At 41.3% G+C, this 14513-nt stretch overlaps 1 protein-coding gene, 1 long non-coding RNA gene and 1 other non-coding gene across 3 annotated transcripts; all 3 read left to right on the top strand.

The window, feature by feature from the left end:
- The first annotated feature begins 3570 nt into the window (after positions 1-3570).
- Positions 3571-9941, top strand: cfap96 (cilia and flagella associated protein 96). The gene is made up of 8 exons (XM_070962941.1): positions 3571-3729; positions 4125-4233; positions 4477-4696; positions 5798-5935; positions 6371-6446; positions 7560-7745; positions 7857-8020; positions 8860-9941. The coding sequence occupies exons 2-8, from the start codon at positions 4131-4133 to the stop codon at positions 8912-8914; spliced, it is 942 nt and encodes a 313-aa protein (XP_070819042.1). The 5' UTR covers positions 3571-3729; positions 4125-4130; the 3' UTR covers positions 8915-9941.
- Positions 9942-10346: 405 nt separating this feature from the next.
- LOC139331486 (uncharacterized) lies at positions 10347-14040 on the top strand. Its single transcript, XR_011602187.1, has 5 exons — positions 10347-10405; positions 11448-12012; positions 13103-13157; positions 13353-13417; positions 13701-14040. It is a non-coding gene; the product is annotated as an uncharacterized lncRNA (long non-coding RNA).
- LOC139331873 (small nucleolar RNA SNORA74) lies at positions 12204-12402 on the top strand. Its single transcript, XR_011602215.1, has one exon. It is a non-coding gene; the product is annotated as a small nucleolar RNA SNORA74 (small nucleolar RNA).
- Positions 14041-14513: the final 473 nt, after the last annotated feature.

Raw genomic sequence — 14513 nt, forward strand, 5'->3', positions numbered from 1 at the left:
TACCTGGAAGGATTTGTGGCTGCTGCCTGGTATTAAAAGTAGAGCTGAAGTCTGCAAACAGCAGTCTGGCATACACCTTGGGGGCTGTAAATTAAAGTGTATTATGGTTAGTATTGCATCATCAGTGGTGCAATTGTCTTTATAGGCAAACTGATAAAAATGTAGCTCTCCATTTATGTTTGACTTCAGCTTCTATCCTATCAACTTTTTCAGACACTTCATTACAATAGCGGTCAGAGGGCCTACTGGACTATAGTTATTATTTTTCCTGTGGAACAAGAAGAGGACTAATGATTGCTGTTTTCCAGAGAGATGGAATCAATAGACCTGTGAAAGATAGAGACTGAGAGGCTTGTGTAGATTCCTCTGCATCAAGGCATGTTGCCTTAATGCTGTTTGTTCTTTTAAAAAAGTCTTATGACCTGCCAGGGACTAACATCAGTCCTTAGAGCTCAATCATCAATTGTTACAGTGTTATGACACTGTCATGTTCTGAAGAGAAATCATGTGAATCAAACCTAATGTAGACGAGTCATTTGCTCATTTGCTGGTGGGAGTCATACTTCTCATAGATTTTGGTGGTCCACTGTTTCCTCATTTTATTTGCATAGACAGATGTCCTTTTCAGTGGATTCCCTGTATTGTATTTGAGCTGTGCACAGGTACTCATTCAGCTCCCCCTGTGCTCGTAATGTTGAAACCAGGTGGATCCAAATGCAGCACGCAGATGTGAGTAGTTTAAATGTTTTGATGCCAAGTTCTTATAAGACAGATGAATTATTACAGAAGGTAAAGTGGGAGAAATGGGAGTGGGAGATATGGAGGTGGAGAGTGGCAGCAGGTTTAATCACCCAGGGTGTGAGACAAGGGATAGCACAAGAAAACACAATGTTAGCACCGGGAAATTATCAGCATGGAACAAGATCACAAAAGCGAGGTTTGGCTTGAACTGATAGCTACCAGGGTGATAGTGACAGAGCGATCTGACAAAGACCAGAATCAAATCAACAAATCAAATCAAACTTTATTTATATGGCACTTTTCATACTTAAAAGCAACTCAAAGTGCCTCACAGAGGCTAAAAACAGCAAAAAAGAAAAAGAAAACTCAGCCCTCCCGCCCCCATAAATACATAGAGACATATATAGACATATAGAGACTCACAGACACACACATACGCACACACACCCGCACACCCATATGGACAAGGCAGGGAATAAGCCACTTTAGGGGGCCATCCACACTGAGAGGGCCCCCGGCCCATGGCTAGGGAGCACCACCCGAGACCACCCCGACCCAGGCAGACAGGGGGCCCCACACCGAGGTGCAGAGGCCTCCAGCCATCCAGGCCAGAGCCGTTCCCTCGGCAGCACCCCCATCAGTAGACCAAGAGCAACTCCCAGTGTCGGGGGCCCCCATGAGGAAACGCCACAGCTAAAAACCAAGGGCCCCCATGAGGAAACACTGGAGCTAAAAACCAAGACATAAACACTGAATGAAATAAAATGAATAAATGAAATAAATAGTAAATAAACATGTCATTAAAACATGCAACTAAAATAAGATACAAATAAAGATTAAATATGATAAGAAGCCTTATTAAAGGAATAAGAAAAATCAAACAAATCAATTGAAAGCCTGATTAAAAAGGTGGGTCTTGAGCCTCTTTTTAAAAACATCAACAGCCTCTGCGGCTGTTCCATGATTTGATATCTAAAATTAAGTTAAAAAGGGCATCAATTGGTTCTGTGTCATCAGGAGACACGGCAATGTACAGTTGCGTATCGTCAGCATAACTGTGGAAGCTGATGCCGTGCCTCCTGATGACGTCCCCGAGGGGTAGCATGTAAAGATTAAAAAGATTTGGACCTAAAATTGACCCCTGGGGAACCCCACACTTGATCTCATCCTGGTTCCTGAGGAACGTGCATCCCAACTTACAAAGAAGTGTCAGTCAGTGAGGTATGAGACGAACCGGTTAAAAGCAATACCTGAGAGGCCGACCGGGTGCCTCAGTCTGTTTGATGGTGATGGTGGTCTACTGTATCGAAGGCGGCAGTTAGATCCAGTAGTACCAAGACTGTGAGCTTGTGTTTATCTAAGTTGCACCTGATATCATTTAAAATCTTTAATAGGGCTGTCTCAGTACTGTGGTTCATCCTAAAACCAGACTGATACCTTTCTAAAATGTTCTTTTTGTTTAAAAAGTCATTTACTTGGTTAAAAACCAGTTTTTCTAAAATTTTACTTAAAAAAGGTAATTATTAAGAATATCCATCCATCCATCCATTTTCTATGCCGCTTATCCCTTTCGGGGTCGCGGGGGGGCTGGAGCCTATCCCAGCTGTCAACAGGCGAGAGGCGGGGTACACCCTGGACTGGTCGCCAGCCGATCGCAGGGCAACATATATACACAAACAACCATTCACGCTCACACTCACACCTAGGGGCAATTTAGAGTTGCCAATTAACCTAATGAGCATGTTTTTGGTCTGTGGGAGGAAGCCGGAGTGCCTGGAGAGAACCGATGCATGAACAGGAAGAACATGCAAGCTTCACACAGAAGGGCCTGACCCGGGAATCGAACCGGCGACCTTCTTGCTGTGAGGTACGCGCACTACCTGCTGTGCCACCGTGCAGCCCCATTATTAAGAATATTGAGGTCTAAATTGCTCTTCTTCAGAAGGGGCTTCACCACCGCCGTTTTAAAGGAGGCGGGGAAGACACCCGTCTGAAGAGAGCAATTCACCATGTATAACAGCTGTTCCTCAAAGAGTCCATAGAGAGTTTTAAAAAACAGTGTGGGAATTGGGTATAAAAGGCAGGTTGTAGGTTTACCTGGGAGAAAACTCGACCAAGTGTCCTTGCGTCAACCAGGGCAAAACTCTCCAGTGTTTCCTCAGGTAAAACCTGTGATCCAGACGTGTTGGTAATTTTGCGCCTGAAGTACTAGAACTGGTGTTGGTATACTGTTGAGGATGATGAGGTGAGTGCGTGGGAGCCCAAGAGTGGGACAGCATGGCCAAGCTCATGAACACAAACGGACAGAGGGGGGGCAGAGAGAGAGAGAGCGAGAGAGAGAGAGAGAGAGAGAGAGAGAGAGAGAGAGAGAGAGAGAGAGAGAGACGCGCACACACAGGGAAGACACAAAAGACAGGATTTTCATTGTCTTTTGACGTATAATTGCATCCACACAGAAGTTAAGATGGTGATGATGAATCTGAAAACCTTAATGAGTTTTAAAATTCTTGAGCTAAATTTCTTTAACACCACATTTACAATAGGTCCAAGAACATAATGCAAACGCAGTTTGATCTTTCTAAGGCAAGATCTCAAGTCCAGTAGTCTCATTCTATCATTATTATTATTATTATTATTATTATTATTATTATTATTATTATTATTATTATTATCATCAACAATTATTATCCATTACTTATTTTTTTATTTATTTACTGTAGAACACAACTCTTAATTCATCAACCAAATGTTCAGCTTTTAATTTGAAAATTTGAAGTCAACACTGCCTTCCTTCCAGGAAGGATCATTCTAGCTTGACACAGTTTATTTACTTCCCCTTCGCCAAGGTAACCAGCCTGTATACACAGACACAGAAAAGCTACTAAGACATAGATAGATAGATAGATAGATAGATAGATAGATAGATAGATAGATAGATAGATAGATAGATAGATAGATAGATCCGTGACTGCTACATATCAGCCAAAGGTAGGTTTAGACCTGTAGTTGTGTGCATGTCAGTCTCTGTGTTTATAATGTTAGGTCAAATTTCGACCTAATTAAATTTACACTTTTGTACACTTTAAAACTGGATTATACACTGACTAACCCATTCGTTATTTTATTTTATTTTTTATTAATTTTATCCTTTTCAATTTATCTTTTTTTTTATTATTAAACTGTATTATAACTATGTTAAAAATGAAGAAAAGCTTTAAAGAGCACAGTAACTAGGACTCAACCAGAGCACTTTGTTACATTACAGTCAGTGAATCTTGGCCAACATCTCAACCTGCTTTAAATAAATAAAAACTTTTAACCTTACGTTAAAGGTGTCTCAAGTGTTGCATGAGCGTCATATGATTATGTGTGTGTGTTTCCAGTGTGTAATGATGCCATCAGGTGAGGGGAAGAGTGACATGGAGCGCCTGGGTGTCTTTAAAGAGATGAGCTACATCTCTGTAGGTGACAAGTACACTCCACTCACAAACCGTAAGTATAGTACCTTTTCATCTGCCTTCATGGCTTGGTACCACTAGTGATAAGTACAGTAAATCTGATTTTTGTCACATGGGTTAACTGACCTTTTGATGATGACACACACATTAACCACATTACCTACATTCTAAGTTCTGCTCATGTGTTTGCTGTCACAGATGTATCGCTCTATAGAGATCATTGTCAAAAATACTGCAGGGTATATGTAAACATGTGGTGTCTTCCTTCCACATGCAGGTCCGTTCAATGAGTCAGCCTATCGTAGCCGGCAGATGCAGGCAGGTATCGCTAAACAACGATGTGCTCTGCAGAGCGGCTTTTTCGACAAGACCTTCAACAGGATTTTTGAACGCGAGGCACTGAGTGACCCGCTGAGACTGGCCCGACTGAACCGCATCCAGCAGGCCAAGAAAAACCTGGGCAAGGCCTTCCTGCCCTGTAATGGAGTCAAGACGCCGTGAGAGAACACAGAGGCACATGCACAGACACACAACAGAGAGCACATCCACAGACATTAACAACCATCAAAATGTGCACAATGAGATTATAAATAAAGTGTAAACTATGTCTGCAGAGTATCTCTGGAGCAGGGGTGAAGACCCTCTTTCCTATCAAGGGCCACTTTGATTTTCAGGACATCCTTCAAAGGCCAAACTAAATTATTGAACTCATATATCACACTAACCTCTGACGTAATGCCTCAGACTGCTTCTCTTTGGTGAGGTGTCTGATGTCAGATGGTAGTGATGATGATGATGATAAAGATGATGATGATGCAGCTGGTTTTCCAGGTTTGGGTCAGTCAGTCTTGAGTGGAACCAAGTCTTTGCAAGAGTCAGTATTCAAAAGAACTGCTGTCAGTAGTCGGTTGTCCTGTTTATAGAATTTGAGCCGGGGAGGTTGTCGTACCAGGTTGCTTTGAGCTCGTTGTTACTGGGTACCCATTCTATTAGTACAGGGTATGTATGACTGACTGAGCAATAACCCGGATGTTTGGGAGGAACTTTGAGAGAATTTATACTGTAGTTATTATTCAATTCCCAGGTACCTATTCTAACACTAAGAACAGTGTGACCAAACACCTGTGCAAAAATCTGGACGATTCAGGGAAGAATCTGCTGTACATCTGATGTCAAAATAGCATTATAACAACCAAACAGGCCAGCTACAATTTTTGGTTCATAATTTGGGGGTACTTAACCCTATATACTGTATAATATATATACTTCCTTATCTTATGTACCTTAAGCCACATTTAAACATGAATTTCCTCTGCTCTAGAGAAACAGTCTCGGTATATCAGAAATTGACCTTTTCAGTGCTCCAAAGATTGAATGTTGTTGCTGTAAATGTGTTCTCAGACATTTCTCTATCCTGACAAGAACGCAATGTCAGGTGAAAAATGAATGCTGTCCCTTACTGAAATAACAGATGTTTAAAGCTACTGGTTTTCAGTACAATGAACCAGGGGATTCAGTATTACGTCCAGTCTCACATCTGCTAGTTTACTGTATTTTCGACTCTTTCTCACCATTCCTCAATGTCTGTCTGCCTCCAGCTGTGGCTCAGGTAGTTACTTTGGCACACTGTCAGGACCAGTTGAAGCCATGAGTCCACTGTCAGTCGCCCGGAAGGCCCATCGTTCACCTGGACGCAACATTGTAACCTCACCTCCCAAGAAAGGCACTGGTTACAGGTTGATGGCAAGAATTCTTTCAAAAGTAGTTCACAAGTGCTTAACAGTCATATTTTAACTTCTTTTTTCTTCGGTAGCACTAAAATAACTACAGTACTAGATGGAGTTAATGCATGCACAAAATTGTGAGCAACATAACCAGATCTTTGAAAAGCTTGCATTTGATCAATTATATGACCCCTGTTTTAAAGACACTTTCTGATATTCAGTGAACTCATAACTCAAATCTCAAAGCTTTTTTGGGAATATAGATCTGTTTTTAAAATATAATTTCTAAACCACTTATAATAAGGAAATACTGTGTATAGATTATACTTCATTTTTATTATTAAAGCATACTTTGTGACGAGGGTATTATGACTAACTCATGATGATAACACAAAGTGGCCACTTTATTTTGTGCAGCTGAAGTAAATCCCATGTTCTCTCCTGCAGCTTTCCCAATGTGACACTGTCCAAAATTGAGCTGTATGCCTCAGACCCCTATGACAGAGCCAAAGAAGTACTGAAGGTAACACACTCTGGATTATTACACCTTTGGCTCGTGTTTTATGATTCAGATTTTGGCCATCATTTCTTTTAGGTCTGATAACATTATACTCACCTAAGTTTTGAAATACCTGAGAACACAACAGCATCTCTAAAAAGAAGTCAGATGGGACAACAAACAGGAGCAGTCAGACAACCAGATGATCAAATCAGGTTTTAAACAGGCCAACAGTATAAACAAAGCTGAAAGAGTAATGTGTCAGCTGACCGTGCTGTACGCAGTTATATGAGCTTTCAAGGCCATTTATGTTATGGTTTGTTTGTTTTTTTGTTTGTTTGTTTTTTTGTTTTTTCGCTGATTACTTTCTTACAGTAAAAGTAGACTTAGAAAGTCTACCTGAAAATGTGCTCTACCTTTGGCTCTCTCCATCGGTCATGGCAGCCCCTTGTACCAGTAACAGTGCCTAAAGAGTCTCACTGACTGAGTGCCAAATTTGAGACATGAACATCATCTGAGACACAAGACTGTTTTTGTTTTATTTTATATGTTACTGGACTTTAGGTCACCAGGCTAATGCATTACTTTTCCTTTAATGTTTCCACTGTGCATTATTACATCACTTAAAACACATTTATGGACAGAGATGAGCTGAACAGTTAGAAAGAGAAACAGAGGCCTAACACATTAGGAAAGAACCAAACATGAAGCCGATCAAAGCTGTAAGACTTTCACAACAAAGTGGCTGAACCAAAGCAGAAAGCACAGTTACCTTGGTGAATGTTAGTATTACTGACAAACATTAAGGCCAAAACTACAAAAACAAGATCTAAGCTGTAATAGAGGAGGATTTCTCTTAAATTAACTTTAAATTAACTCTGTGTGAGGTCTTGAAAGCTTAGTGACACAGTGATTAGTGTGTACTGGATTAGCAGGTGAGCTGCTGAAAATGTACCAGATGATCATATCAGGGTTCAAACCTGTCAGTCACAATAACTTATCTCCCAGAGCTTCTCTCTGTTTTCTCTCTACTGTTCTGTTTACTCCCATCTGGCATCGTATTAACCGTTGAACATTTAGTTCAGTAGTTATGAAAAAGGGGAAATAAATTTCTCTTTTCATGTGTGTCTGGTATAGAAGGAGGCAACAATCCATCGCTCCAAGTTAAAACATGGCCCCTTCAAGATCAACCTTCACCCCCGAGATTATTTCCAAGGCAATCCATACCGCAGTGACAGACCAATCCCACCAGCACAAAAGCCCCTCCCACCAGGACAGAAGGTCGCTCCGGTCCCCTTCAAGCCCCCGTCCCCAAGCAAAAAGGTGACCATCCCTCTATCTGCTGCAATCTTTGACCTGTCATATGGTTCAGTTTTCTGTTTTACTGTACATTTTAAACAGTCTGTGTCTTTGTGTCAATGCATCGTGTGTTAGATTGGAGGAATGAAAGCAGGGACGTTTGACCCTTATCCCACACATTCTGCTGATCCATACGTCATTCGCCGTTCCAAACCAACCAATCAGCAGCCAATTTTCCGTCCTGTTCCTGGTCCTAAGAGTACACCTGTCAAGAGTATCATCGCCCTCAACGTGAACAGGTTGATCCCCGCCTCTTTATTGATCTTCCCCTTCTCTGTCTCACATGGAGGGCTTTCAGGTGATACGTCACCATCTGGATGGCATAATGACTTCTTATTTACAGAAAAAGTCCCAAATTTAAGGAAGCATCATTTTACATGACATTTTTGGGTATAAAGCAACTGCCACCTTCTGTAATTGAACATGATTTTTTTTCTGAACACAGTTCAGACATGGCAATCTGAATCACTCATAAAGACCAGGTCAGCACTCTGCATGGGCCTCAGTGCAACCATGATTGCTGCATGACCTTAACCATGAGGTTCCTGTTGGATTGTTTTGGCATTCATGAACTGCAGCATTTTGGAGAGCACAGACAAATGATGCTGTCCTGCCAGTTGAGGCAGGACAGGTCAGGCCAGAAAACAAAGGTGTTTGGGCAATCACAAACAACATGCTTTGTGTTTTAATTTGAAGAAGGACTTGTTGGCCAGGTAATTATCCGCAAAGTGGCTCAAGATATCCTGACACTGAGTTCTGATTTCAATTTGCCACACATGGCAAAGTTCTGTATCTTTTTTTATTCCTGAAATGGGTTAAAAAAAAAAAAAAAAAAAAAAACTTTCCTGAAGTGACATTTGGAAGATTAAGTACACCCAAACTTTAATACATAGACTTTGGATTAACTTTGACCTTTTCAAGACATTATTAGTTGAATGTACCTTGTTCCTGAGGACGGCTGTAATTTCAGCTGCCAGCTTTGGAAAGCACACTTGTGATTTTACAAGTGTGCAAACAATATGTAAAACAAATTTGATTTGAAATCTTTTTCTGACTTGTTTCTCCTTCTTTGTTTCAGGAGTGTGCACTCTGCAAACTACACCTCAGCCATTCCAACCATGATGACCCTCTGACACTGGCTGACCTTTTAACCTGCTGCATACAGTACTTTGGAAATTATTTGACTGCATCTGTTTCATATCAGCCATCATGAGATTCCTTCAGATATGCCCTAAAAAGTTTCTGTTCAAACATGAAGGTCATTCAGCTTTAGACATTATCAGTAACTCTTTGCACGTTTGCTTTTCTTTCCCTGCTTCTTTTCTTTTTAAAGGCTATAATTGTTATGTTCTGGATGTCACACATACAGCAACAAAGAAGAAGAGTTATTTATGTCTTCCATTCTGCAATATAATGCCTTTACTATGAGCCTATAGACTACAGCAGTGTGTCTTTGGAAGTTGTCTATAATGGTTTTCTGAGATGAACTGGACGATCGTTGTGATGTTTTGTATTTTTGAAGTCTGGTTGTGCTGTAGTTACACTCTACAGAAAGGATGCTGGGCTATGCGTTATTCTGCTGAGAACAAGTTAAACAAAGCTGGTTGCCTGTTAAAAAATGTTGAGTAGTCTTCAGTGTTTTGTAGCACTGAGCACACACAATGGTTGTTTGGTCTTCTAAGATTTATTGCGAGCTGGTATGCAGACTCTTACTGTATGTCCATATGTAGTAACAACTCTGAATATTAGTGCAAACACTCAGTGAAACTTACGTGGAAACTATTTGATTAAAAACAAAAAACAAGTGTACAGTAACACAAGCCTTGACATAGAAATACATTAATCACACCTTAGTGAGACGTGCCACTTTGGCTGGATATATAAAGATTAACCACTGAATGGAAGAAATGTAAATGTGAACTAAAGATTAACATCAAAATGAGCATTTTCCGTTTAATTGGCAGATTTTATATTGACACTGTCTCCACTCATTTCTGTAAAAGCTGGCAGACAAGGGGGGACAATGGTTCATAAATAACTTTAGTAACCGGAGGATATATTCAGAAGTAGGAATTTTGGTTTGTTTTATGTTTCTTCACAATTTCTCTGGCAGACAAAAGAAGACAACAACAGTCAATAAACCGGGAGAAGCTTGGGTATAAGAATTCTTTGCAATAGCAATAATGAAAAAAAAAACTAAATGTGTATTTAGCCTATCTTTTATATGTATATCTTATATTCAAGTCTTAAATATCTCATATTGAAAACGTTAAGCTGCATGGTGTTCTCTCTCGTCTCATGTTCTCTCTGAGAAAATCAAATGATCAAATGGAAGCCTAGAAGAAATTCAACTCAAATAAAGTGTAATGAACAGAGAAGATCCACAGAGAGAGGACAACAAACTTTCTCTGCTGTCCGTTCAAAAAACAGAAAGCAGGGTACGCACAGTGTCTCAGCACGTCGGGTTTGTGTCTGGCTGATGATTGGTCGACGGCTTTGGGCTTCCGTTCCCATAATGCAAAGCGGCACACTGCACTTTATAAATTTATGCGTGATTTCCGCTCTGCCTTTCTTCTGCAGGGACCATGCTTCGCTATCTGGTGTACGACCTTCCGTTAAATATGGTAAGTATTTCACGTGCTTGTGTACTCACGTTAAAATACTTCGTTGGATGAAGTAATATCCTCACGAGTGAAAGAAACGGGTAACCTGAAGTTGTGTAATTAAGCTATCGAACAAAATGAAGGCGTTATGTTATGTCTGCAGGAATGGCGGGTTTATGTGAGTTAGTATCACATCTGGAAAATGTAGTAAACGCTTCGTGAGTTTTTTTTCCGCGAGCTAACGTTACAGGGCAGAAAACGGCGGAAGTGCGCAACGTGGAGCTCGTGAATGCAGAAAGTTGGCTCCTGTTAGCTAAAATGGACTGATGCCGTTCACCGTTGGGAATGTTGACGGTGGACAAATGGTAGAAAAAACATGTGGAAAAGTGTAGAAAACATGCTGAAACGAGAAATGTTAAGCCTCCAGGCGTTATAGACAAAGTGAAATGTTCACAGACTGGATGATACAATCCTCAGTATCAAAACCGGTGAAATGCTAACACAAGCTGCCCTAAACGTTTCAGGAGCACGGTTCTAAAAATAACTGAAACATTGAAGACGCCGCCTCGCCCGATATTTAAGTCTCTTATGATGAGATTAAATTACAATAGAATGTCCTCCCCTGTAATGTTCAATAATGAATAAAATAAAAATATGTGCACGCAATGAAATCCAAACTTTGTTCCCTTGAGTTCTGTCTGTGGGAAGCTTCGAAATGAGAGAATGCATGTAAAATTGTCATGTAGCCTGTTCACAAAGTGACTTTACCTGCAGCTGAGCTGTTTGAGAAGTGGAGGTGTGACTCGTCACTTTATCAGTGAATATGGAGCAGCATTTTTAATGTGTCAAAGCAGGAAATCTTGAATCCAAAGTGTGTATAGATTTGTGCCACTTTATCGTATGTGTATAAACTATAGTTGTCAGTTTAGAACGTTTCCAAGGTCAGCTAAACTGTGCCGCCAAAGAACAGTTTACCAACACTGCTGCTACTGCTTCCCACTAATGTTTGACTGGCTGGCTCCATCATTTTGCACTAATGTGACGTTCATGTCATCCCTTTCAGAGATGCTGGGTCCCCTGTGGAACACATGTTGAGGCAGACGTCAACCATGAAATACACTGCTCAAAGAAATTAAGGGAACACTTAATCATCACAGTATTACACCAAGTCAGTTAAACAAGTGATTGTGACTCAGTTACAGCTGCTTTGGTGCAAATGAAAGTGACAACAGTTGCAATGGAGAGGCAAAAGCAATATAACCTCCCAAATGGGAATGGTTTTCTGCGTGGTGGCACAGACACTAGCTCTCTCCTTATCCTTCCTGACTGATTCTTACCTAGTTTTCAGTTCTGTTAGTGTTCTGGTAGCATGAGGCAGTACCTGCAGCCCAGTCAGGTTGCACAGGTAGTCCAGCTCCTCCAGGATGGCACATCCATACGTGTGGTTGCCAGAAGGTTTGCTGTGTCTCAGCCCAGTCTCAAGACCATGGAGGAGATATCGGGAGACCAGCCATTACACAAGGAGAGCTGGCCAGGGCCGTAGAAGGGCATCAACCCGCTCCCTTAATCCCTTAATTTCTTTTGAGCAGTCTAGTTACTAGCCTCCTGCCTTGCCTTTGGGACTAAAGGTAAGTACAGACTGTGAATGAGGTATTACAGAACAAAGTGTAGGCTAGCATGTGATTGAGCATTTTGACCTACAAGGGGAGCACAGTCAAAGTGAAGGAAGCACAGGACAGATTGTTCAGTGATGGACCTCTGCACTGGGTTGTGCTTTGTTATTGGAGTAGAACACACATGGTGGTTCCCTCCCTTCCACCCCAGCTCTAAGTCAGCTGACCAGGCAGTGTGTCTGGCTCAGTGTTACAGTGCTGGGACATGAAGTCTCTGGATGTGGTCTGAGCGGTGCAGGCTCTGTTTTAGAGTCTGCTGCTTCAGAGATGCTGCAGAGCGCGGCCCAATGAGAGTGGCCTGTTCTGATCTGACAGCAGGGCAGGCCTAGTGCAGGGCCGCACATTCACATAGTGACACCACAAGGGCTGCTTTTCAGATTGGCATCTTCTTGGTGTTGATGTGCAACAGGTTTCTCCCACTCCCACCAGGCTTAATCCTAACCCAAACCCAAAAACCTGGCTTTACTTTCCATTGTATTGCCAGTTCCTGTTGAAGTTTGCATTTTAGCTGTGCTTTTTTTTCTGGCCAGTGTTGTGCTTTAAGTCATTCAAACTGAACTACAGGCCTGTATGTGTGGTTTAAATAATGCATTTCCTCCAATACTTCAGTTTTTAACCAGTAAGAGGAGCAAACTTCTAGAAAAGTCAGACCTGAACTCTAATGTCCTATAGCTTGTTTAGACATTTGGTACGTATTATGCAAATCCTATTTATGGCTCTTGACATTTTAAAATTCAACCTTCAAATCCCAGTTTTGAAATAAAAATGATTACAGTCCCAGCCCAAATATCAACCAAGAGAAGTGCAGTATAACCTTTGACGTAAACATGGCCGGAAGCTCTTACTGCAGCTGTATCCCAGTTCTGTTTCACTTGTAATTTTACAATTGGTGTGGCCCTACAAGGACTTGAATTTAATAGGACTCAATTCTCATCTGACATGTCAGTTCAGAGTGGTTTAGAAGGTTACCAGAAATCAGACAAATGGTAACTCGGAGCCTTTTCAAACTCATCTGAACCAAACATTTTCCCCTTGAATGTTGCAGGCAGCATCAGCCTCTAAGCTGTGGAGCGGGTAGTCATGCTGCAGGCTGACTGAGGGTGAGTGTGGCTGAACCAGGTCTACCTTTTTTTTATCTTAAAACAGTCATGTTACATGCTGTGATGACTGAAATCATAACACATCATGCAGACAAAACACCATGGTGAACATTGAACCCTGAGCATAGCAGCTGACTGTCAGCAGTGATCAGCAGTGTGGTTCAGGTTGTACTGACGGATCCCATTTCTCTACAGGAGTGTGTGGGGCAGCTGGCCTGCAGGGGGCAGCAAATACCTACAACGAACTAAGACTGGCCATGGTATGTATGACTGTCAGCGTGGAAACAGAGGGGATTCACAGTATTCTGTATGTAGTGTGTAGAGACAGTGTAAACCCAATCTTGTACTGCCATGGCGGAGACGACCTCCTCTCTGCTGTGGAATCTTTGTATTGGGAGAGAAACCTCAGGACTTTGGCACAGGTTTAAGTAATAATCATTTACCAGAACCTGACTGAAGACCTGAAACAAGTTTATTGTTATAATGTGACACTAAACTTCGGCATGAGCTGTCTGGTAAAACTTTGTGCTTTGTGTTTTTTAGTGTGTTCAGAGTTATCCTGCCACGCTGGTCTGAATGAATAGACAGTCACCTGCTGGGATGTGACTGGGCTGCAAGTCATCAGACCCCCACCCCGTACAGTGGTCATACAGTCAATATTTGACCCAGTCAAGTGGTGCACTAATGTTCAAAGTCCTGCATACAACCACTGAATTTCAGAAGTCTGCTTTAGTTTTTGTGCTGCAAACACCTAGAACATTTTACAATGTTAAAACTTAATGCAATTGTACTGATAGGTCAGTATATTTAAACCTGTACAACCTTCTCCACTTGTTCTGTGTATTCTGTTGGTACTGAATTAAACTTGGTCTCGCAGCATTTCAATATCCAGTTTGGTGTTTTTGTTACTTAGCAAATATTCAGAGTTGATTCAAAGGCCTAAAGAATAAATCAGGTGTTTCTTTAGCCATGCGTTGGCTTGTCAATACCTCTAATGTCCTGCCCTGCCTGATTCTTCATTAATCTACTGAAGGTTTTTTTTTTTTTTTTTTTTTTTTAAAGGTCACAAATTGCTTTGACTCATTGAAAAAAGCCTCTTCTGGGAGCTTTCTTAGGAGGAACCTGGTTGGCTACTGCAGGTTAGGTGGTTATACAGAGGCCAACAGAGGGAAGCAGTTCCACCCTATTGATGTTTGTCAGCAGCACATCTACTGAGGTGGATGTCAGTCAGGATTTCATTGTTGTGGAAGTTGGCACTCATCTAGACCATTTTTTTTTTTTAATGACAAAATTCAGTGGCAGCAAACTATAGAAAATGTAGCTAATTATTGTTAATTCTATATGTAACTTGACCAA

This window comes from Chaetodon trifascialis, chromosome 5 (genome assembly GCF_039877785.1).
Source record: "Chaetodon trifascialis isolate fChaTrf1 chromosome 5, fChaTrf1.hap1, whole genome shotgun sequence".
NCBI classification, from domain to species: domain Eukaryota; kingdom Metazoa; phylum Chordata; class Actinopteri; order Chaetodontiformes; family Chaetodontidae; genus Chaetodon; species Chaetodon trifascialis.